This window comes from Trichosurus vulpecula, chromosome 3 (assembly GCF_011100635.1).
Source record: "Trichosurus vulpecula isolate mTriVul1 chromosome 3, mTriVul1.pri, whole genome shotgun sequence".
Classification (NCBI taxonomy): Eukaryota; Metazoa; Chordata; class Mammalia; order Diprotodontia; family Phalangeridae; genus Trichosurus; species Trichosurus vulpecula.
The window spans coordinates 307,691,507-307,716,082 of record NC_050575.1 but is presented as its reverse complement, the minus strand read 5'-3'; the positions used below and the strand labels follow the sequence as shown (position 1 = coordinate 307,716,082).

Sequence of the window (24,576 nt, the reverse complement as noted above, 5' to 3'; positions counted from 1 at the left end):
TAGTCCAAAGTATTTGTCAACATGCAGTAATTCCTTTGCCATACAGTATGCAGAGTGAGCTCTCAGTTAATGTCATTGACACTGACCAAAATAGCTAAAGGATACAAACATACAACATATGTGGTGGTGAACTAAATGAGTGGGAACAGAAAAAAGTTTACATATTTCTCATTGATTGGTGAAAGGCTAAAACATAGATGTGATAGAAAATTTCATCAAAGAAAATTACAACAATAAAACAATATAATAAAACTTATGAGACAAAGCTAAAGTAGTTGTTAGGGAAAATGTATATACCTCTAGGTCCTCAAGTGCAGCACTTTGACTAAATCCCAAACTTCAAAGAACAATCCTCTTAATAAAACGATTCATTCTGTAAAAATTGGACTCAGTCAAAATGCTGCACCAGAGGATATAGAAGGCCTCATGTGACCTCATGGCCACAGGTTCCCCACCCTTGCAACACTTTCATCAACAAAAGAAAGAGCAGATCAATGAATTAGGCAACAAATTAACCTCCCCACTCCACTTCCCACAACTAAATAGAGACTAAAAATGAAAGTCTTAAGATGACATATAGGAGTAACAAAACTGAAAGAAAAAGAACCAATAAAGTACTGGCCTGATTTTTTAAAAACATATTTTTTGAAAATCCAATTCAATTTAGCAAACAATTTTAGTAAGCCCCTGCAGGGTACAGACCATGGTGCTCAGCCCTAGGCAAGGTTCACAGTTTGGATATGATATAGCACCTACCCTCATGGAACTCATGGGCAGGGAGAAAGGCAGAATGTGATAGTGACACATGCATTACATGAGAGGTGCACATCATTCTAGAAAGGAGCTATTAAAACTCACAAAAGTATCTGTGATACAAAACAGGACAAGTACCTAAGATGCATGTGAGGCCCAGTGAGGAAAAGGCTGAAATTAACAAGAGATCTAAGAAAGCTTCACAGAAGAGTTGGCATTTGACCTGGGATAACGATGATTTGGGAAATGTGGTTTTGAAAAAGTTCTGCCCACCCTCACTCTCAGTTTCTGGGTCTCTATAAATCAGTTGTCACCTCCTTCCTGACCATTTCACTTGCTTCTGTCCTTCTTTTCTAGGCTTTCTATAACTACCATGTCCTCGAATTTCTACAAATGCTAGTGACAGGTGGGGTGAGTTATGAAATGGAGCCACATGTGGAAAAGGAAAACATTGCCTCTCATGATAGCAGCTTTTCACTCTTGATTGGAAGAGGCCGGTGTAAACTGGCTCTTCTCTCCTTGAATACAACAATGTTAAGGGACCTTCCTGTAAGTTCATTTTTTTTTAATTTTTCCATACTATTGATTTCCCCTTCTTCTGCTCTTCGGATGGTGTCAAAAATGACCAGGTTAACTGTGTTAATTCAAGTTCAGAACAACTAATGAGTAAATATTTATTCATACAGGATCCTAACATAAAATGGGATGGATTAGTAGAAAAATGGGCATAAAAGAATTGCAAGATATCTATGATTCTTTCCCAACCCTTTCCAGGTTGGTTTTCTGAGGAACTTGTGTTTGAACTGAATCTTGTGGTTTTTGTGGGCTGATGTCTGTGTTTGCTTAATCCAATGAAATGTGGAGAAGTAGAGGTAGATAAAGATGCCAAAGGGAATTGGGTGACCCTGGTAGATGCGAACAGATCCACAGCACATTTAGGGGATCAGAATAGAGAAAGACACATCTGTGGCCCTGGAATGGATAAATATGTGGATAGGTTCGGTACACTTGGGTACTGTTATCCCCCAATTTTATGCTATTTAGTGGAATCCATTCTAATGTGAAGAATGTAAAACTGGTATGGTTTGGAGAAGCAACAGAAAATTTGCAGCAGAAGATGGAAGAACTTGCTTCCGGTACAGGGTACAGGTTCAACATACCACCACTTCTTTCTGTGGGTTTCCACATACACCTTCCACATCATTCAAAGTCACTGTAAGCTAACAAGTATTTATTTAGCACGTACTAGGTACCAGCTAGGGTAGCTAGGTGATGCCAGACCTGGAGTCAGGAGGACCTGAGTTCAAATGTGGCCTTAGACACTTAGTAGCTGTGTGACACTAGGTAAGTTACTTTACCTTATTCGCCTCAGTTTCCTCATCTGTAAAATGAGCTGGAGAAATAAGTGGCAAACTATTCCAGTATTTTTTCCAAGAAAACCCCAATTGAGGTCATAATGAGTCAGAGATGAGTGAATGACTAAACTACAACAATATTGTATAAAGGTGTGTACTGTGCTTAGAATACAGAGAAAGGCAAAACCATGGTCCCTGACTTCAAGGAACTCACATCTTAATGTGCTTTCTGGATTTTAATTTCCGAGGCTGAAATTAAATTCCCAAAGTGAAAGAAAAAAAAACTACGTACCAAATTTTCAATTTTACCTCCCTTTTATTATTTCAGTAGATCAGAATTTTTCAACTGATATTGGCAGATATGTCAATAAGTAATTATGATCTGGAGGCATGGCATCCTGAAACTTCTTATGCTGTCAAGGAAAAATCAAACTGGTTTGCAAGGATCACTATTCCCTTTCACTCTTTCTCAGTGGAATATTGTCCTGAATTTTGGTGTTGCCTACATTTGTTTCATTTTTCCATCTGAGAGAAACTCTTGGATTTGTTTGACCTTAGAGGCCATTACTTCTGCTTAAGGTCTTTTAACTTTCTCATACATTTGGGCCCCAGGGAGCACCTGAGACTATGACCTTATAGTAAAATATGTCTTATAATACGATATGACCTCTTAGAGGTCCCTCACTATTGAAGCTCATTAAATACTTTGAAAACCAAATTTTCCAGTTTGTTGAAGGCTTTTGTTTTTTTATCTCAGCTTTATCACCAACTCCTATCATTTTTACCTTCCTAGCATCTTTCTTGTAAGTAATTTCTCTCTTCTGAACTTTCCATCAGACTGGTATAGGACTTCATCACCTCATGCCTGCATTATTGAAATAGCCTGGTGGTTGGTTTCCTTGCCTCAACTCTCTACCCAGTTCATCCTCCACTCAGCTGTCAAACTGATCTCCCTCAAGCACAAGACTGATCAATATCATGTCCTTCCTCCTGCCCTCATTTAATAACTCCCAGTGGCTCTCTATTCCCTTCAGGATCAAATATAAAATTCTGTTTCCTTGTTTCCAAAGCCATTCATCACCTTGCTCCTTCCTATTTTCCCAAAATTCTTAAACGTTATCCTCTGCCACCACCCTCCATATGCCCTGAGATTCTAAGATATTGGCCTCCTTGCTGATTCTTGCATCTCCCAATTCTAGGCATTTTCACTGGCTGTCACACATAACTAGAACTCTCTCCATCCTGGCTTTCCTAGTTCCCTTCATATCTCAGCTAAAGTTCTGTCTTCCACAAAAAAGACTTTCCCAATCCTCCTTAATCTTAATGTCTTCCTTCTAAGATTATCTCTAATTTATCCTGTATATATGTTGTTTGTACATAATTAATTGTATTTGTTTCTCCTTCATTAGACTGTGATATCCTTTAGAGCAAGCACTGGGGTCTTTGTTCGTTTTGTTTTTACTTTTCTTTACATTTCTAAAACCAAGACATAAAAATGGCCAGGGCAGTATTCTAAAAACTAGTAACTAGACTAAATGACCAAGTATCTTCAAACCGTGATGTTAGGAAGAAGATCTCCTACCTCCACCACTTTTGCTCTTGAGGAGAACCAAGTGTTGCAATGATAAATTCATGTTGACTGATTTATTTATCCAATAACAATAGGGCTTCCTCTTTTTCCCCTAGGCTAGGGATACTTTTGGAGAGATATTCTGTGGGTCATTGGACAATTTTGGAATCCTGTGCCTTGGCCTATATCGCCTGATAGATGATGAATGCCAAAATCCACTACAAAAAAGGGAAGTATGCTACTTTTGAAAATGCAGATTGCCCAGCAGGGTACAAAAAAGCTGTTTAAATTCAGTTGTGACCATTAATGAATAAATCTACTGCTGGGGATTGGAGAAGACAGAGAAGTTGCTGAAGGGGATGAGTTGTAAGGGCAGAAGGGCTGTGGGAATGGGAGTGAACTCAATGTAAGTGATAGGTAAACAGCAATGGAGACAATGAGTAATCCCTTTCTTAATCTAGAAACTTTGAGACTCTCATACAGTTTAGTTCATTTTTATCTCTGACCCTCCTAGCTAGAAATCTTTCCTCAGCCATGACCACTTTGCATTTTTGGACAGTGTATGGTGTATTTGTTTTCCTACTGGAACGGCCCCATGCCCAGTAGTTCTTCAACTAAATCATTGAATGGGAGAATGTAGTGGGCAGGTCTCCATCAAAGGAGGGAAATTTTCTTTCTTTAGCCTTGAATATTTATCTTAATCATCAAAACGAGCTTTTTTTTATCCTTTCTAACATTCAGGTGTCCCTGATCCCACTGAACCCTGTAAAAATTTTTACAATGCTTTCTCCAAACACAGCTTCACTGCAGGGGTTGGTACAAGTTTCAACTGTGATTTCTTTTACAGGTTTGTGATTACTCGGCCAGACAATGATTTTGAAATATACCCTACAGACCTATTGTATTGTGCCATCCCATTCAACATTGCTCATTATAATGTGGCAACTTCACTCACAACAGAACTTAGGTCAAAATTACCTAAGAGGAGGGAATATGATGCTGGAGGCAGAAAGGAAGGAGAAAAAGAGGAAGAAATAGAAGAGGGCGGAAGAGGAGGAGAAAGAGCTATGAAGAGAACATCTCTGCTACAAAGAAGAGATTCAGAAGAAAATGAGGAGCTGCAAGCACAAGCTGCAGCCTCTTACAACAGACATTCAATAGTCACAATTTCAAAGCTCTGTAAATTATTATTCTTGGCTATGGAAACAGAAGAAAAGTCAGGGAAATGACACCAAAACCAGACAAATCAGTCTCTGTGAAATAAAAATTTAAACAAACAAACCAAGGATAAAACAAAGATCTGAGTCATTCCAAAGGAATGCATTATGCTGAATAATAATAATAATAAAAATCTTTTTGTCTCTACAGCTAGAGTTCATTGTTGATTTTCCCAAGAGCAGAGGAGCTCTTGTCTATAAACAGGGAAGTCAAGGTTCTAGTCCTGGCTCAGGCATTTGCCAGCTGTGTATTAGTTCTAGTCACTGAAAATCTCTGGGTCTTAATTTCTTCATTTTCTGAATAAACAGATTGGGCTGGATTCAGTTCAATTAGGTGAATATATAAGGAATGCCTATAAGGCATTTGAGGACTGATACAGCATTTATATAAGGGCAATTAGCAAAGGAGGCAAAGTTCCATTACATCCTTCCCATCTGTTCCTCTTTACTCCCCTGTCCTTCAGGTGCCTAATTGATAAATTCATGTTATTCACCTTCATCTGAGGTCCCCTGGCACAGTGGTGGTGTGTAAAGGGCACTGGGTCAGTGCCCTCCAGGGGTCAGAAGACTGGGATTCAAGTGAATCTCATCCTAAGTATCTCCCACCCTCTTAATATTACACTTCCTTCTCTTTTCTTCTCAACCTCATTCCCATTCAAAATTAGTATCCTGGGTTTTGATCCAATTACATTTGGTGCTGTTTTAATCCTATCTCAGAATAATTAATTACTAGTGTTGGAAGGGCTCTCTAGAACCTGAGTCCAACTTGTAACTAAAAAGATATCTTTCCTAAAACATCTCCCATAATTAGTTATCTGGTCTTAATTTGAAAACCTCTAATGTACTTACCACCTTGTGAGGCATTGCATTCCACATCCATGTAGTGCTTACAATTAGGAATGTTTTCCTCACATGAAGATTACATTTGCTGCTTTGCAATTTTAACCTATTTTTCCTGCTTCTGCTTTTTGGGGCCTTCTTCTCTCAGATGCCATCTATATTTCTCAAAAAGAAGTATTGGTTTTACATTTTTATTATTATAATTACTTATATATGAATGTATGTATACATATTAAAGTTATTCATTCTATTTTATATGTATATCTATTTACATGTTACTTATATATGCATGTATGCATGCAGGCATATATAATACACATGCGTATATGCATACATAGATCTACACATTTGTATATACGTACATATGTATTGAATTATATTGTTGCATATGAATTGTATAAATCATATATATGTATATATATGATATGCATTGTGTGTATGTATATACATATCTGTCTCTATTTCTATAGATAGATTAGATACATCTAGATCTTAATTGTAATATAAATATCTAGATATAGATAATATAGATGGATATAAATATAAATTAGATATATGGAGTAGCATACCCACTGGGCTGCTTCTCAACTTGCAATCAAAGGGTGGATGCTGGGTAATGGCTAACCTAGGATCAAGTTATCTTGTAGTTCCTCATTCTGAAAACCTTACACACAAATTCCTACCAATGTGTCCACCTTGTGTCTAGTTGGAGGATATAATCAGTTAATGGGGTTTTCTGATGACCTATTTCTAACTCCAAACAGTTCCCCTGCCCCCATCCTCTCATTCACATGAGTTTACCAAGGAAAGCCATGGATCATAGAATCAGCAGAGTATAGGAACACAAATACCAATCTTTCTTTTCCTCACTTACAAGCAACTTCATACTCAATATGTACTTAGAATCCTCTTTAATCAAGACTTTAGAACTCTTACATGGAAAAAAAAATATTTTACCAGTGTTGAAGGAGTCCAGGGAAGTCAGGAAATGGAAATAAGGGGAAAAGTTCAGGCATGGGAGACTACCAATAAAAATGACCAGAACAGAGAGATAAAGCATCTAGTATGAGGACCACCAAGGCGGTCAGTGTCACTGGATTGCAGAATACATGGCTTAGTGATTTTGGTAAATTTAGTGAGTGTACATACAGATGGTGCACCTTCCATGACAGGAAAACATGAAGGGTTCATTGCACAGATCAAGAAAAGTATTAACAGATCCAGATGCTCTCATTTCTTTTCATTGTATCTTGCATCAGCAAAATCTCTGTGCTAAAGCTACTATTTTAAGTGACACTTTGCAATGAGTTTTGAGTATCGTTAATTATATTCGGGCAAAAATGCAACATGGCATCGTCGGTTTCGTAACACACTAAAGTTGAACGAGGAAGTATTCAGTGTGGATTTGCTGTATCATTCTAAAATGCATTGGCTATTGCAGGGACGGATGTTAGCCAAAATTTTATCTCTGGGAGAGCAAATAGTTAAATTTTATGAAGAACGGAATCAGCAATATGAATTATTGAAAGAAGATTTCCGTAGAAATGTTGTATTTCTGTGTGATATGTCAAATCAAAATGACTTGAATATTTCTTGGGAAGGTAAAACCAAGTCTACATACAATATATGGCAAAAGAAAATTCGAGCATTTTGAAATTTGTTTTTTTTTTTCAAAACACTTCTTCAAAAGGAAATGTTGGATGGACATTTTTCCCAGTTGGCAAAGGTCACTGATGAGCAGAATGATATATGTGAGTCATTGGAAGAACATGTAGCTGTTATAGACCTATTAATTGGAGAATACAATGAAAGGTTCACTGACCTTGAGAATCATGACATCACACTTACATTAACATTTCAGCTCCACCTAGTTGACATCACCCAGGCACCTAAAGACCTATAGATGGAATTGATTGAGGTCTTAGTTGATGACATTTTAAAGTCATTGTCTGCTGCTAAGAAAGATCCGATTGAAATGTGGAAAAATGCAGTAGCATACCCACGTCTTCAGCAATATGCCCAAAAAATGCTTTCTTGCTTTTCAACCACTTATTGCTGGAAATCTACATTCTCTTACCTAACCAAAATCAAGACAGCTTTAAGGTCAGAAATGACTGATACCCATCTAGATGATCAACTAAAACTGAGGACCTCCATACTTCAACCAAATATTCAAATGCTTTCCAACAAAAAGCAGACACCACAAAGTCATTAAAAGGTTAGTTAACTTTAAAGGTAACAAATAGTTTTCATTTTTTCAAATTATTAAGTACATAGTAGTTAGATTTTTTACAAGATAAAGTATATTTTTAAGTATACCTAATTGAAGTTTCTTGAATTTGATTATTTGATTACTTATTGATTACAGCTAAATATTAATGTGGCCTTCCAACATGAATAGGTTCCCCGCATCTTGGTTAGAGGGAGAAATGTGTCCAGGACAGAGCCTAGGGAAACCCTATCTTTAAGGTTTATCATAGATGAAGATCAATCAAAAGAGACTGAGAAGGAGTGGTCAGATAAGTAGAAGGCAAACCAGGATAGAGTAGTGCCATAGAACCCTAGAGAGAAGCTTCCATCAGTGAGAAGAGAGGAGCTGACAGTGTCAAAGGATACAGAAAGAGCAAGAAAGATGAGGAATGAGAAAAGGCCACAAAATGTGGCAATTAAGAGATCATTGGTAACTTTGGAAAAAGCAGTTTTGGTTAAAGGATGAGCTCAGAAACCAAGACTGACTGCATAGAGTTTGGAAAAGAAAGAGAGGAAAGGCAGTGGAGACATCAATTTTAGATCTTCTTCTCAAGGAATTTAGCCACAAAAGAGAGGAGTGTTATGGGAAGAGAACTAGAAGTGATTAACAGACCAACTGAAAATTTTTTGAGGATGAGGGAGATATGGTTACGTTTGTAGGGAACCAGGGAAGCAACCAGTAGATAGGGAGAGATTACAGATAAGTGAGAGAGTAGGAATGATATAGGGGGAAATCTGCAGGAGAAAATGAGATGAAATGGGATGACTTGATCATGTAGAGAAGTTTGCCTTGGCAAAGATGTAGAAGTCCACTTCTTCATGAAAGACAAGGGTAAAGGAAGCAACAGTAGCTGAAGGCATCTGAGTGATGTGAAATGAAGAGTGGAGAAGAGGGAGCTCTGTAAATGACTCGGATTTTCAATGAAATGTAAAGTAAGGCTTTCATCTGAGAGGGCAGAAGGTGAGGAAGCTATGGGAGGTTAGAGAAGGCATGAAAAGATGTGGAAAAGACACTATTGCAAGTGGGATACTAGGTCAATTAGGGAGGTGTAAAAGAATTTCTTTGCCAGTGAGGGCCCAATTGAGATTATATAACATAAATCTGTAGCGGATCCGGTTGTCACAATTTCACAATTTTGTTCAGCTTAATTCAGTAGCACCTGATTACAAGAAAAGGCACATAATGGTGAATATAATCAATATAATCTAAGAGCAAGACTTAGAAAGGCAAGGGTGTAGGGGTAGGTAAATAAGGGAGCAAAGGACTCAAGGTAACAGTATTGACTTAAATTGATTTATCAAGGGTTCAAAATGGGAAACAGGAGAGGTTATAATTAGTATATAGGGTGATGCCCTGGGAAAGAACAGGACTTGAGAGGATTGGAGGTCACTATAAAGTTGAAGAATAGGGTTTGTGGTCATATGTCAGAGGAAGGGATGCAATGACAGACAGTGATCAGATAAGGAAACCAGAATTCATGAAAATGGAAGTGGTACATTTGTGGGTGATGGTAAGATCTAGCATATTCAATTGAGTTCAATAAACATTAAGTATCTGTTATCTGCCAGGCACTGTTCTAGGTGCTGGGTATACAAATAAGAAAGAAAAAAATAGTTACTATATCAAGAAGGAATCTAGAAAGCGGAGATGGGGGCTTCAGAGGGTACTTGATATGGTGGGGGGCAGAGAGGATCTTGTTCCATAAAGTTAAGATCAAGCAGAGCTGTGGGTGTAAAGGGGGGTAAACTGCAAATTCCAAGTTCTGCATTCTATAAAATAAGGCTTTAGATAAAGTTTAGTGTTCCACCTTCCAGCCCTTCAATCAGAGAAGTGAGGATGGTGAGAGTTGGGAAAATGTTGAGCAGATCCAAGGATGAGCTAAACAGCATGCTGAAGAGAATGCGTATGAGCGTCTCTGTTTGGACTGAGATGGACCTGAGAGTAACAAATGACTTAGTTGAGAAATTGAGGGATTAGAGTGTTTGCAAGAGTATCACTATGTATGTTTAAGCTAATTAACAAAAAGGCAGGGGGTGGGAAGGAGAAGGAGAGACTAGGATCCAGGCAGTGAACAAATTGAGAAAATAAGGAGAGTGTCCTAGAGATCAGTAGAAAGCATTTACCAGAATTTTGACTGAGTGAACCATAAAGGAGGTTTATCAGATAGTTTATCAACATCTTTATGGTGGAGTCTTTCGAGAGTATTATCCATCCCTTCTCTTAACCCTGTTTGCTTCAGTTTCTGTGTCTATAAAATGAGCTGGAGAAGGTAATGGCAAACCATTCCAATATCTCTGCCAAGAAAACCCCAAATGGGGTCACAAAACGTCGAACACAACTGAAACAACCGAACAAAGTTCTACAGATATTTATTTTGACTCAAGTACTCTGCAACCACAAAAAATGCTGCTATAAACATACAGGTTCTATTGTACACAGTAACAGCAAAATTTTACAATGTTCTACTGTGAATGACTTAGCTTTTCTTGGCCATACAAAGATCCAAGAAAAATCTGAAGAACCTATGATGAAAAATGCTATTCACCTCTAGAGAAAAAAATTTATAAAATCTTAATGCAGACCAGAGTGTACTATTGGTTTTTTTAACTTTATTTTTATTGAGGTTTTTGTCTGTGTTTTTTTCCCCACAAAATGACTAATATGGAAATATATCTTACATGACTGTACATGTATAACTTTTATCAAATTGCTGGCCTTCTCAAAAGTGGGGAGGGGATGGAAGGTGAGAGAGAACTTGGAACTCAAAATTGTAAAAACACAAAGATTAAACTTATTTTTACATGTAATTGAAAAAAATTTTAAAAATAAATATTATGGATTCTTCTGAAAGTCTAGGTGAAGTTTTGATCTATTAAAACTTTGAGTTTTGCATTAGTGTATATAAATCAATCCTTTTTGTTATTTTATTGACTTCAAAAGGATACTTGCCTAGCAGTGGAATTACTGGGTTAAAGCATATGTACTTTTTAATCATTTTCTTTGCATAATTTCAAGTTGTTTTCCAGATTGATTGTATCAGTGCACAGCTCCATTAATATTGCATTGGTGTGGCCATCTTTCCATGTATGGATAAATAAAAAGTTAGACTATGAAGGGAAATAATAAGAAGTGGTGATGAAGGGTGAATAGCATTTCTAAACTTCAAACTATATTATAAAGCAGCAGTTATAAAAATTATTTGACATTGGTTCAAAAACAATATAGAGAGGCAGATCAATAGAACACTCTAGAAAAGAGAGAATCAGAAATAATGCAGTTCAATAAACCAATATTTTATAAAGGTGAAAATATAAATTATTTAGGAAAGACTCCCTATTTGATAAAATCTGCTGGAAAAAAATGGAAAGCAATGTAGTAGAAAGTAGACTTAGGCCAATATTTTATGTCATATTCACAGCATATTCTAAATGAATATACTGGGAGCTATGGTGGTGGAGTAGAAGGAGCATACCTGTCAAACTCTCCCACATTCCTCTTCAAACACCTTTAAAATAACACATTAAATTTAATTCTAGAGTTCCATAGCCAACAAAAGGTTGGTGTGAGGTATTTTTCCAGCCCAAGAAAACTTAAGAGGTTGGAAGAAGATGTCTGTGACACTGAGGTGGGGGCTGGCCAAGAGCACAGTGTGGCAGCAACTCAAGCTGTGGACCTTGGAAGCTGTATAATGGAGGCACTGAGAGCAGCAGCAGCAGCAGTAGCAGCAACATTTTCATTATCTCTTACCACTTCAAAATAGTAAGGGGATTGGACAATTGGTCAGAAAAAGATTAAAGGCCCCTTTGCAATCACTGGGCTCAGAACCAGGCACAGCTTGGTAACTCCACTGCCCATTACCTGGTTTGGGATTGCATTTCTAGGGCAGAAAAAACACTTGCAGTGACAAGGAAGCAGGGCCCCTGGTTGCAATTCCATGGTAGAGACAGAATAAGGTCTCTAGTTCATGGTAGCAGTTCCACAGAGAGGAGTGCTCGAACTTGTGGTCACAAGGAATGAATGGGGCTTTTCCTGGGGAAGGATCAGAATGCAAACCAGGAGAGCAATGACCACACCTCTCTCCAGAATATACCACCTTTGAAGCACCAAAAACTTACAGACCTCCAGAACTTGCTATGAAAACAGCAGGGCAAAAATACCTGAAGCTTAGGAGTGATACCCACCCTCCACCCCAGAGGTGAGCAAAGTCTAACTCAAATATAAATATTAAAGTCAAAGAAATTGGCTGGAAAAATGAGTAGGCAATAAAAACAGAAACTGGCCATTAAAGCTACTATGGTAAAATTGAGGCTCAAGACACAAACTCAGGGAAAACAAGGATATGAAAATATCTAAAGGCTAGGTCACAAAGAAAAATGCAGATTGGACACAAGTCCCAAAGAATTACTAGAAGAGCTAAAGAAAGTGATAAAAAAAAGAGCTTAAAAAGATTTTTTAAAATTAAATAAGAGGAAAAATTTGGAAAAGAATATCAGTGCAAGAGGACTGTGCAAAGAGAATCAATAGCTTAGAAGAAGCACAAAAAAATGCTAAAAAAAAATAAGTCCTTAAAAAGTAGAATTGGTCAAATGAAATTAAAAAAGAAAAAGTAATACAAACCCTAAATGAAGAAAATAATTCCCTAAAGATGTAAATTGGTCAACTGGAAACTGATGACTCTAGGAGATATTAGGAAACAATACAATAAAATTAAAAAATGAAGAAAATATGAAATATTTGGAAAACATTGGAAAGGCATTTGACCTAGAAAATTGATTAAAGAGAGATAATTTAAGAATTGTTGGACTATGAAAACCACAATTTTTTAAAAAAAAAGTCTAGATATAATATTTCAAGAAATGATAGAGGAAAATTGCCCAGATATTTTAGAAACAGAGGCAAAATTGAAATTGAAGGGAACCATTTATTACTTCCTGGAAGCAATCCCAAAATGAAAACACCCAGGAATATTACAGCCAAGTTCTAGAACCCCCAGATTGAGGAGAAGGAACTGTAAGCAGCCAGAAAGAAATCATTCATGTATCATAGAGTCACAGTGAGGATCACAGAAAATTTAACAGCTACCACAAAAAAGAATAAGAGAGGATAGAATATGATATCCCAGAAGGTAAAAGAGCTAGAATTACATACAAGAATAACCTACCTAGCAAAACTGATTATAATCCTACAGGAGGAGACAAATGGATATTTAATGAAATGGAGGACTTTCAAGCATTTATGATGAAAAGACAAGAATTGAATAGAAAACTAGAAAGAGAGAAAAGAAGAATAGAAGAAAAAAGAATGAAAGGAAATACACAGTAATCACAGCTGTGAATGTGAATGGGATGAACTCACTGACAAAATGGAAGGAGATGGCAGGATAGATTAGAAACCAAGAAATATATTTCAACTGGAAGGACATATGCAGAGTTAAAATAAGGGTCTGTTACAGAATCTATTATGCTTCAGGTGAAGTAAAAAAGGCAGAGGTACCAACCATGATTTTGGACAAAGTATAAGCAAAAATGGACCTAATTAGAAGAGGTAATCATTGAAGTCACATTTAACTAATGAAGCGATATCAATACTAAATGTATATGCACTACATGGCTATTATCCAAATTCTTAAAGGAATAGTTAAATTAGTTATTGGAGGAAATAGACAGGAAACAATACTAGTGGAGAGGACCTCAATTGACTCTTTTTAAGACTAGATAAATCTAACCATAAAATGAATAAGAAAGAAGTTTAAAAGATGAATAGAATTTTTGAAAGGTTAGATATGACAGACCTCTGGAGAAAACTGAATAGGAATTGAAATATTTTTTTTGTCTGCTGTACATGGCACCTTCATAAAAATTGACTATGTATTAGGGCACAAAAATCTCATAAGCACATACAGAAAAACAAATCCTAAATTCACTCTTTTCAGACCATAGTGCCAAAAAACATTTACATTGAATAAGGAATCTTGGAAGCAGAGATCAAAAACTAATTGGAAATTAAATAATCTAATCCTGATGTATGTGTGGGTCAAAGAACAAATCATAGAACCAATAATTTCATTAAAGATAATGACCAAATAAGACAACATACAAAAATTTGTGAATGCAGTGAAAATAGCACTTAGGGGAAAATTTATATTTCTAAATGCTTACATCAATAAAAAGAAATTAGACATGGGACTAGAAAATAACAAATTAAAAATCTCTGTCTAAAATGACGAAACAGGAAGATGATAAATGCTGGAGAGGATGTGGGAAAATTGGAACATTATTGCATTGCTGGTGGAGTTGTGAACTGATCCAGCCATTCTGGAGAGCAATTTGTAACTATGGCCAAAGGGCTATAAAAATGTTCATACCCTTTGACCCAGCAATACCACTTCTAGGGTTGTATCCCAAAGAGATCACACAAGTGGGAAAAGGACCCATATGTACAAAAATATTTATAGCAACTCTTTTTGTGGTAGCAAAGAATTGGAAATCAAAGGGATGCCCATCAATTGGGGAATGGCTGAACAAGCTGTGGTATATGAAGATAATGGAATACTATTGTGTCATAAGAAATGGGGATGACACGGACTTCATAACAACCTGGAAAAACCTACATGACATAATGCTGAGTGAATGGAGCAGAACCAGGAGAACATTATACACAACCAAAGATATATGGACTCTGTGAGGACTAACCCTGACAGACTTTGCTCTTCTCAGCAACACAAGGTGCAAAGACAACTCCAAAGGACTCACAACGGAGAATACTGTCTACATCCAGAGAAAGAACTATGAAGTATGAATGCAGATTGAGGCACACTTTATGCTTGCCTTTTTCCCCCCTTTTTCCCTCTTTTTTGTTTTTGTTTTTGGGGTTTTTGGGGGGTTCTGTTTCTTCTTTCTCATGATTCATTCCATTGGTCATAATTATTCTCCACAACTTGACTAGTGTGTAAATTAATTAAAAGCAAAGTTATACATGGAAGATATATGGGATTCCATGTGCCTTGGGGGGGGAGGGAGTGGAAGAAAATATGGAACTCAAAATTATGTACAACCAAGTGTTGTAAACTAAAAATTTTTTTGAAAAATAAAAGTTATAAAAAAACCAAATTGAAAATCTCCCATTAAATATCAAAATATAAATATTGAAAATCAAAGGACAGATTAATAAAATTGAAAGATAATAAATGAAACTTGGTGCTAGTTTTATGGGAAGAAACAATAAAAGATAGAAATTATTAGCTAATATTATTTTTATTTTTTTTAAATTTAAATTTATTTATTTAACATATTTAGTTTTCAGCATTGATTTTCACAAGAGTTTGAATTACAAATTTTCTCCCCATTTCTACCCTCCCCCCCACTCCAAGATGGCATATATTCTGGTTGCCCTGTTCCCCAGTCAGCCCTCCCCTCTATCACCCCCCATCCCCTTTTCCCTTCCTTTCTTGTAGGGCAAGATAAATTTCTACGCCCCATTGCCTGCATATCTTATTTTCTAGTTGCATGCAAAAACTTTTTATTTTTTTGTTTTTGAACATCTGTTTTTAAAACTTTGAGTTCCAAATTCTCTCCCCTCTTCCCTTCTCACCCACCCTCCCTAAGAAGTCAAGCAATTCAACATAGGCCACATGTGTATCATTATGTATAACCCTTCCACAATACTCTTGTTGTGAAAGACTAACTATATTTTGCTCCTTCCCAACCCATCCCGCTTTATTGAATTTTCTCCCTTGACCCTGTCCCCTTTCCAAAGTGTTTGTTTTTGATTACCTCCACCCCCATCTGCCCTCCCCTCCATCATCCCTCCCCTTTTATTTTTTATCTTCCTCCCTCTTCTTTCCTGTGGGGTAAGATACCCAATTGAGTATGTATGGTATTCCCTCCTCAGGCCAAATCTGATGAGAGCAAGGTTCACTCATTCCCCCCTCACCTGCCCTCTCCCCTCCTCCCACAGAACTGCTTCCTCTTGCCACCTTTATGTGAGATAATCCACCCCATTCTATCTCTCCCTATCTCCCTCTCTCAGTATGTTGCTCTCTTATGCCTTAATTTGATTTTATTTCTTTTAGATATTTTCCCTTCATCTTCAACTCACCCTGTGTCTGCTCTCTCTCTTTTATATATATACATATATATATACACATACACATTCACTTATATATATACATAAACATGTATATATATATATATATATATACGCATATTCCCTTCAGCTACCCTAATACTGAGGTCTCACGAATCATACATGTCATCTTTCCATGTAGGATGTAAACAAAACAGTTCAACTTTAGTAAGTCCCTTGCAATTTCTGTTTCTTGATTACCTTTTCATGCTTCTCTTGAATCTTGTGTTGGAAAGTCAAATTTTCTATTCAGTTCTGGTCTTTTCACTGAGAAAGCTTGAAAGTCCTCTATTTTATTGAAAATCCATATTTTGCCTTGGAGCATGATACTCAGTTTTGCTGGGTAGGTGATTCGAGGTTTTAATCCTAGCTCCATTGACCTCCGGAATATCGCATTCCAAGCCCTTCGATCTCTTAATGTGGAAGCTGCCAGATCCTGGGTTATTCTGATTGGGTTTCCACAATACTCAAATAGTTTCTTTCTGGCTGTTTGCAGTATTTTCTCCTTGATCTGGGAGCTCTCGAATTTGGCAACAAATTCCTAGGAGATTTCTTTTTGGGATCTATTTGAGGAGGTGATCGATGGATTCTTTCAATTTCTATTTTGCCCTGTGGCTCTTGAATATCAGAGCAGTTCTCCTTGATTATTTCTTGAAAGATGGTATCTAGGCTCTTTTTTTGATCATGGCTTTCAGGTAGTCCAATAATTTTTAAATTATCTCTCCTGGATCTATTTTCCAGGTCAGTGGTTTTTCCAATGAGATATTTCACATTGTCTTCCATTTTTTCATTCCTTTGGTTCTGTTTTAAAATATCCTGTTTTCTCATAAAGTCACTAGCTTCCTCTTGCTCCAATCTAATTTTTAAAGTAGTATTTTCTTCAGTGGTCTTTTGGACCTCCTTTTCCATTTGGCTAATTCTGCCTTTCAAGGCATTCTTCTCCTCATTGGCTTTTTGGAGCTCTTTTGCCATTTGAGTTAATCAATTTTTTAAGGTGTTGTTTTCTTCAGTGTATTTTTCAGTATTTTTTGGGTCTCCTTTAGCAAGTCATTGACTTGTTTTTCATGGTTTTCTCGCATACTTCTCATTTCTCTTCCCAATTTTTCCTCTACTTCTCTAACTTGCTTTTCCCAATCCTTTTTGAGCTCTTCCATGGCCTGGGACCAGTTCATGTTTTCCTTGGAGGCTTTTGTTGTAGGCTCTATGACTTTGTTGTCTTCTTTAGGCTGTATGCTTTGGTCTTCTTTGGCACCAGAGAAAGAATCCAAAGTCTGATACTGAATCTGTGTGTGTTTTCGCTGCCTGGCCATATTCCCAACCAACTAACTTGACCCTTGAGTTTTTCAGTGAGGTATGACAGCTTGTAGACGAACGAGTTCTATGTTCCACGTTTGGGGGGGAGGTGCCAGCTCTGTCACACCAGCACTCCTCCTTCCCCAAGAACCCCCAACCCAGACTGGGCTTAGATCTTCAGCAGGCTGTGCACGCCTGCTCTGATCCGCCTCTTAATTCCTCCCACCAGGTGGGCCTGAGGCCAGAAGCGGCAGCAGCTGTAACTGCCCCACCTCCGCTGCTCCCGGGGCTGGAAGCTGAACCGTGAACTCCTTCCACTCCCACAGCTTTTCCCACTAACCTTCTCCACTGTCTTTGGTATTTGTGGGTTGAGGAGTCTGGTAACTGCCGCAGCTCACTGATTCAGGGCGCTAGGGCCCCCTCCGCCTGGCTTCCGGTCTGGATGGTCCACGCCGCTCAGGCTGGGTTCTGCTCCACTCCGTTCCCAGCTCCCAGCTCTGTGTGGGATAGACCTCACCCAGAGACCATCTAGGCTGTGCTGGGCTGGAGCCCTACTTCCCTCTGCTGTTTTGTGGGATCTGCAGTTCTAGAATTGGTTCAGAGACATTTTTTATAGGTTTTTGGAGGGACTCGGTACAGAGCTCACGCTAGTCCCTGCTTTCCATCCCCCATCTTGGCTCTGTCCCCCAGCTAATATTATTTTTAAAAAGAAAAAGAAGAAAAGCAAATTACCAGTTTCTAGGTCTATAAAATAATTCTTTGGTAATTTGATTGGTTTGGCACTGAATAAGTAAATTAATTCAGGTAGAATTGTTATTTTTATTATATTGGCTCAGCATACCTATGAGGAATTAATATTTCTCTAATTGTTTAGATCCATATTTATGTGAAAAGTGCCCTGTAATTACATTCATCTTGTCCCCCGGTTGGTCTTGGCAGGTATACTCCCAGGTATTTTATACTTCCTTGGTTATTGAAATTGAATTTTTCTATGTCTTCTTGCTGGCTTTTGTTAGTAATATATAGAAATGCTGATTTGTACAGGTTTAAAGTGAAGAAAATGGGGTGAATGCAGACCAATGAAGATGAAATTAAAGCAATTTTAGGAACTATTTTGCCCAATTATATGTCAATAAAATTGACAATTTAAATGCAATTAATGAATATTTAGAAAAAAATTGCTCAGATTAAAAGAGGAGGAAATAAAACACTTAAATATCCTTATCTCAGAAAAAGAAAATGAACAAGTCATAAGTGAGTTCCCTAAGAAAAGATCCCTAGGATCAGATGGATTTACATGTGAATTCTACCAAACATTCGAAGGACGATAATTCCAATATTATTTAAACTATTCAAAAAAATGAGTAGAGTCCTATCAAATTCCTTCTATGACACAAATATAATTTTGACACCTAAACCAGGAAGAGCAAAAACAGAGAAAGAAAACCAATCTCCCTAATGAACTTTGATGCAATTTTTAAAATAAAATACTAAGATTACGGTAATATGTTGCAGAGATCACATACTATGATCAGGTGGGATTTATGCTGGGAATGCAGGGCTGGTTCAATATTAGGAGAACTATCAGCATACTTGACAATATCAATAAAAAATCATACTATTATATCAGTAGACACAGAAAAATCTTTTAACAAATAAAACACCCATTCCTATTAAAAACACAAGAAAGCATAGGAATAAATGGATCTTTTTTTTCAATGATAAGTAGTATCTATCTTAAACCAAGAGCAATATGTAATAGGGGTAAGCTAGAATACTTCTCAAAAAGATCAGGGGTGAAACAAGGATGTTCATTATTGCCACAATTATTCAAGATCATACCAGAAATGCTAGTTATAGCAATAAAATCAGACAGAGAACTAGAAGGAATAAGAATAGGCAAGGAGGCAACAAAACTATCATTCTCTGTAGATGATATGATGATATACTTGGAGAATTAACTAAAAAATTAGTTGAAATAATTAACACCTGTAGCAAAGTTGTAGGATATAAAATTAAACCCACATAAATCATAAGCATTTGTATAGATATAGATATATATTACCAACAAGGTCCAGTAGCAAAAACTAGAAAAAGGAATTCCATTTAAAATAACTGCAGACAGTATAATACTTGGGAATCCACCTGCCAAGACAAACCCAGAAACTATATGAACACAATTACAAAACATTTTTATACAACTAAAGAAATCTAAACAATTAGATATTAATTAGTCATAGGTACACTGAGCCACTATAATAAAAATGACAAATTTTACCTAAATTAATTTACTTATTCAGTGTCATATCTATCAAATTACTGAAAAATTATTTTATAGAGCTAGGGGGAAAATGATCTAGAAGAACAAAAGGAAAAGAATATCAAGAGAATCAATTAAAAAAAACATGAAGGAAGATGGTCTAGCAGTACCAGGTTATAAACTACATTACAAAGCAGTAATCATCAAAAAAAAATCTGGTTACTGGCTAAGAAATAGAGTGGTTGATCAATGCAAGAGATTAGATACATAATATACAGAGGTAAATGACCAAAGTAATTGAGTGTTTCTTAAACACAAAGATTCAAGCTTTGGGGCATGAACTGAGTATTTGATAAAAAACTGCTGGGAAACCTAGAAAATAGTTTGGCAGAAACTAGACATAGATTAACATCTTACCTTATATACCAAGATGAGGTCGAAATTGGTACATGATTTAGGCATAAAGGGTGATATCATAAGCAAATTAGGAGAGCATGGAAAAACTATCTATCAGATATATGGAAAGGGAAAGATTTTATGACCAAGATAGAGAGGATCATAGGAAGTAAAGTGGATAATTTTTATTACATGAAATTACAAAAAAATATTGCATAAATAAAACTAATGCAGCCAAAATTAGAAGGAGAGAAAGAAACTGGGCAAAGTTAGGGATGAATTACAAGAAAGTTCTTCTTGTTCTGATAAAAGCCATGTTTCTCAAATATATAGAGAATGGAATCAAATTTATAAAAATAAGAGCCATTCCCCAAATGTTAAATGGTCAAAGGATATGAACAGGCAGTTTTCAGAAGATGAAATCAATGCCCTTAGAGCAATATTTCAACCAAATCTGTTCTTAGGCTTCGAGGTTATTTATTTACACTGCAAGATGGCTCTATGCTGCTTTATGGGAATGGAAGAGAATAATGGTATGAAGTGGATCAAAACAGAAAGCCACAAAGCAAATGCTGGGAAACAGTAACCAGGGGAGAGGTAAATAGAAAATGAATAGGGATATGGCAGGGCCAGAGAACAGGATCATAAATAAACAAATTGGCAGCAGCATCTTATCATCTGGAGGAGTGAATTCATCTGCATTTTGTCCCTTTCTGGATCATCAAACAGAGCAATACTGTAAACCAGAGACTATACAGTGAATTCCCTGCAGGGTGAGCCATCCCACCACAAAGAGATGGGAAGTGGGGTTGCAATTTTAGCCTGCTATGTGCTTAAATGTGATTCTTTACAGGTACTTTCCATGTATATAAAACTTTCTTATGTTAAAAAAATAAATGTAATTCATTAGAAGTCATGAATAAAAACCTTTGGAATCTTGCCCTTTCATTAGTGAGTTCATCCCAGGGCCTCTGTTTTGTGGGAACAACTTGTGTCTGAACTCCTGTCACTTGGTTTTAGACTGATAACACTTAAGGAAAGTCTATTCCTTTGTTTTAGAGGGTGTGTGTGTGGGTGTGTGTTTAAAGAATGTTTTGTATTTTGTCAAAAGCTTTTTCTGTTTCTATTTATATAATTGTATGATTTCTGTTGTTCTTGTTATTAATGTGGTTTATCATGTTGATAGTTTTTTCCCCCAATATTGAATTTATTCTGCATTCCTGGGGTAAATACAAAGTGATAATATTGTATAATCTTGGAGATATTTAGCTATAGTCTCTAGGCTAACATAATTTAAAATGCTTGTGTCAGAGATATTTGCATATATTGGTTTATAGCTTTTTTCTTTGTTTTTACTCTCCGATTTAGCTGTGAAGGCAATATTTGTATCATAAAAAGAATTATTTTATTTTTACTTTTTTTCAAACTGTGTAATATTGAAATTAATAGTCCTTTGAATGTGTGATGCATTTTACTTGTATAGCTTTCTGATCCTTGTTTGTTTTCTTTTTCCCCCATTTGGGAGGTCATTGATGAGGTGTTGAACTTCTTTCTATATTTAATTTGACTGTTTAATTTCTTGATTTGTTGTTTTGTTAACCTGAGTATTTTATATCTTGTAAATATTCATTAATTTTATAGGCATGTAATGAGGCAAAATAGTTTCTAGGAATATCCTTTATTGCTTCTTCATTTGCTATGAATTCTTTTTTAATTTTTGATATTAGTAATTTGGTTTCCTCTTTTCTGAAATCAAATTGTTAGTGCTTTATCTGTTTTATTGTTTGTAAACACAATTTTAACTTCTTAGTTCAATTTTTGCTTTTTAATTTGTTTATCTTCTTAGAGCTTCAGAATTTTCAATTTGGTATTTAATCTTTTTTTAATTGAATAGTTTTCTAAGTATTTTTAAATTGCATTATCAATTTGTTGGTCTTTTCTTTTTCTCTTTTGTTGAGGAACATATTTAGAGATAAAAGTTTTCCAACTTATGACCAGTTTGACTACATCCCCTAAATTTTGGTATATTTTCTCATTGATCTTCACAATGACTATAGGAGGTAGGTACTATTTTTGACCACATTTTACAGATGAAGAAACTGATAGTGGTTAAGTGACTTGCCAAAGGTCATACAGATGGTGTTTGTAGCTTGATTTTAACTTAAGTTTTCCTGACTCCAACTTCAGTGTATACTACACATCCTAGCTGCCACCTGAAATATTATATTCCACCTTTCTGCTTCTTTATGATGGTAGCAGCTAAATCTTGTGACATCCTGATTGTCCATCCTTAGTACCTGACCTCTTTCTTTCTAGATATTAGCAATATTTTTCTCATGATATTTTAAAATAGAATGTCTAGGCTCTTTTTTTATCATAACTTTCATGTAAATTATCTTTCCTTGCTATATTTTTCCAGTATAGATAGGTAAATCAATATATTTATAAATTTACAGATATATATATATATATATATCTATAAAGACATTAGATAGATACATAGATAATCACATTTTAAGTCTTTTGACTTTAGTTGTTTTTTTTTTTTACTTTGTTTTGCTATTTCTTGTTGTTTACTAAAGTCAATAACTTCTGTTGGGTTCATTCTAATTTTCAAAGAGTCTATTGTTTAAGTAAGGCTTTTTATCTCTTATACTAAGGTACTAATTCTCCTTCTGGTTCTTTCCTTTGTAACTTTCATTTCTTTTCCAATTATGTCTTCTCATTCTCTCATTTCATTCACAGAGTCATTTAAAGTCTTTATTTTTGCTGTATTCCTTGTATTCAAACTATGTTTTTATTTTGGACTTTGTTTTTAGATGTTTAGGAGTCATTCTCTTCTTCTGGATATGCTTATCATAATTTCTCTTTATGGTAGGCATATTATTATTCATTTCATTACTCAGAAATTCTTCGCTTCTTATACCTCCATATGAATTATTAGATCATTTCATCACATTTTGTCTCATTTTGATAATGTTTCATTGAAGAATAAAGGAGAAATAAAGAGAAAGTATGAAAATTTATTGACTCCTAATCTATTTCATCTTGATTTGTTATAGACACTAACTCACAAGAGCTTTAAAGTTTACAAAATATTTTCCTCCTAGCAACCATATGAGGTAGATGATGAAAATATTGGGAAAATGAAGGTGCAGAATATTTGAGTGACGTATATATGGAGGCTCGGCTAGTATCAGAAGCAGAATTAGAATTGCTGAATCCAAAGTGTCATTATTCTTTCCACTTTGAATTTCTTTCATATATATATATGTATGTATATATACATACATATACATATATATGCATATATATACACATATATGCACACACATACACACATATATACATATATATGCATGTATGTCATTGGAAAAGTTATGGGATGGCATTTATTCATATTTCACAAGTCTGTAACACTCAAGTTTGCAAAGCCCACCACAAGGCTTTAGAAGATAGGTATTTTCTTCAATTTTCAATGCCTGGCAAGGTCACAATAGTAGCACTAGTCAGAACTGGGATTTGAGCTTGAATGCTTTGACTAGAGGTCCATGGTTTGCCCTCACTCTCCTAAGCTGGCCCTAGAAAGCTTGTATTTTGCATTCTGGCTCTTTGACCTGGCAGCCATTCCAAATACCTCTCATTAGGTGTAAAATCCTGGAAGATGCTCGGATAATCCTGTTACCTCAACGTGTGAAGGAGTTAAAGGTGATCAATACTAATTTCTCCCAGGAAAAGTGAGAACTTCCTCACTCTACTACCCCCTCTATCTTTCAGCCTGCTGACCACATTCTACTTACAACAGAAAGCTTTCTCAGGATTGTAATATTCAGGATCTCAATTCACATGTTTGGGGAGTGTAAATAGTTAGAGCCTGGAGGCTACATCGAGGGGAATTACTGGGGCAGCCTAGATAAAAGATACCCTAATGCTGATTTGGTCTGAAAGATGGCAGCTTGAGTCTAGCCACAGCATGATGAGAAGAATAGAACCTGAGCAGCTGATGAAGAATTCAGACTAAACTAATGGCAAGCTCTCTGGGGATGTCACAAGGGAAACCTGATAGTTTCCATCATTTACAATCATTATCAGGCAGACTACTCTCTGTAATTTTACTGGAGAGCCAATTAACAGTTCCCTGAAGCTTGAGAGAGGAGAAGTGGAAAGGAAGGACCTGGCAGCCTTCTTGTTTTTAGAAAGAAAAAAAATGAGGCTTCTTTTTAAGGAAAGCAGCCTGACTACTGCCTCCTGTGAGAAAGACAAGCCATTAGATCATGTAGGTATGTGATGAGGGTGGAAGTGGGGGAGGGGAGGGTTAGGATGACCAAGATTTCAGTAGCTGCCTCAAGTCAGGGGACAAAGAATAGCCTTTAACTTTTCCTCTCAATGCTTCAGAGTCAGAGGAATCACAGAACTTCAAAAGGGAAAGGCATTCAGAGGCCATCTATCCCAACCCCTTCTTAAATAGAAATGCCTTATACTATATCTTCCCAGTTTTTCTTCAAGACTTTCCATGA

The 24,576-nt window shown here is 36.3% G+C and overlaps 1 protein-coding gene across 1 annotated transcript in view; it reads left to right on the top strand.

Moving 5' to 3' along the window:
* Positions 1 to 24,576, top strand: part of KCNU1 (potassium calcium-activated channel subfamily U member 1) — a gene marked incomplete at its 5' end in the record, with an annotated part of 434,479 nt that overhangs the window by 357,826 nt on the left and 52,077 nt on the right. Inside the window, 5 exon segments of the mRNA XM_036750000.1 lie at positions 1,111 to 1,302; positions 3,795 to 3,901; positions 4,520 to 4,619; positions 7,177 to 7,336; positions 11,523 to 11,745. Coding sequence (XP_036605895.1) covers positions 1,111 to 1,302; positions 3,795 to 3,901; positions 4,520 to 4,619; positions 7,177 to 7,336; positions 11,523 to 11,745 — 782 coding nt within the window.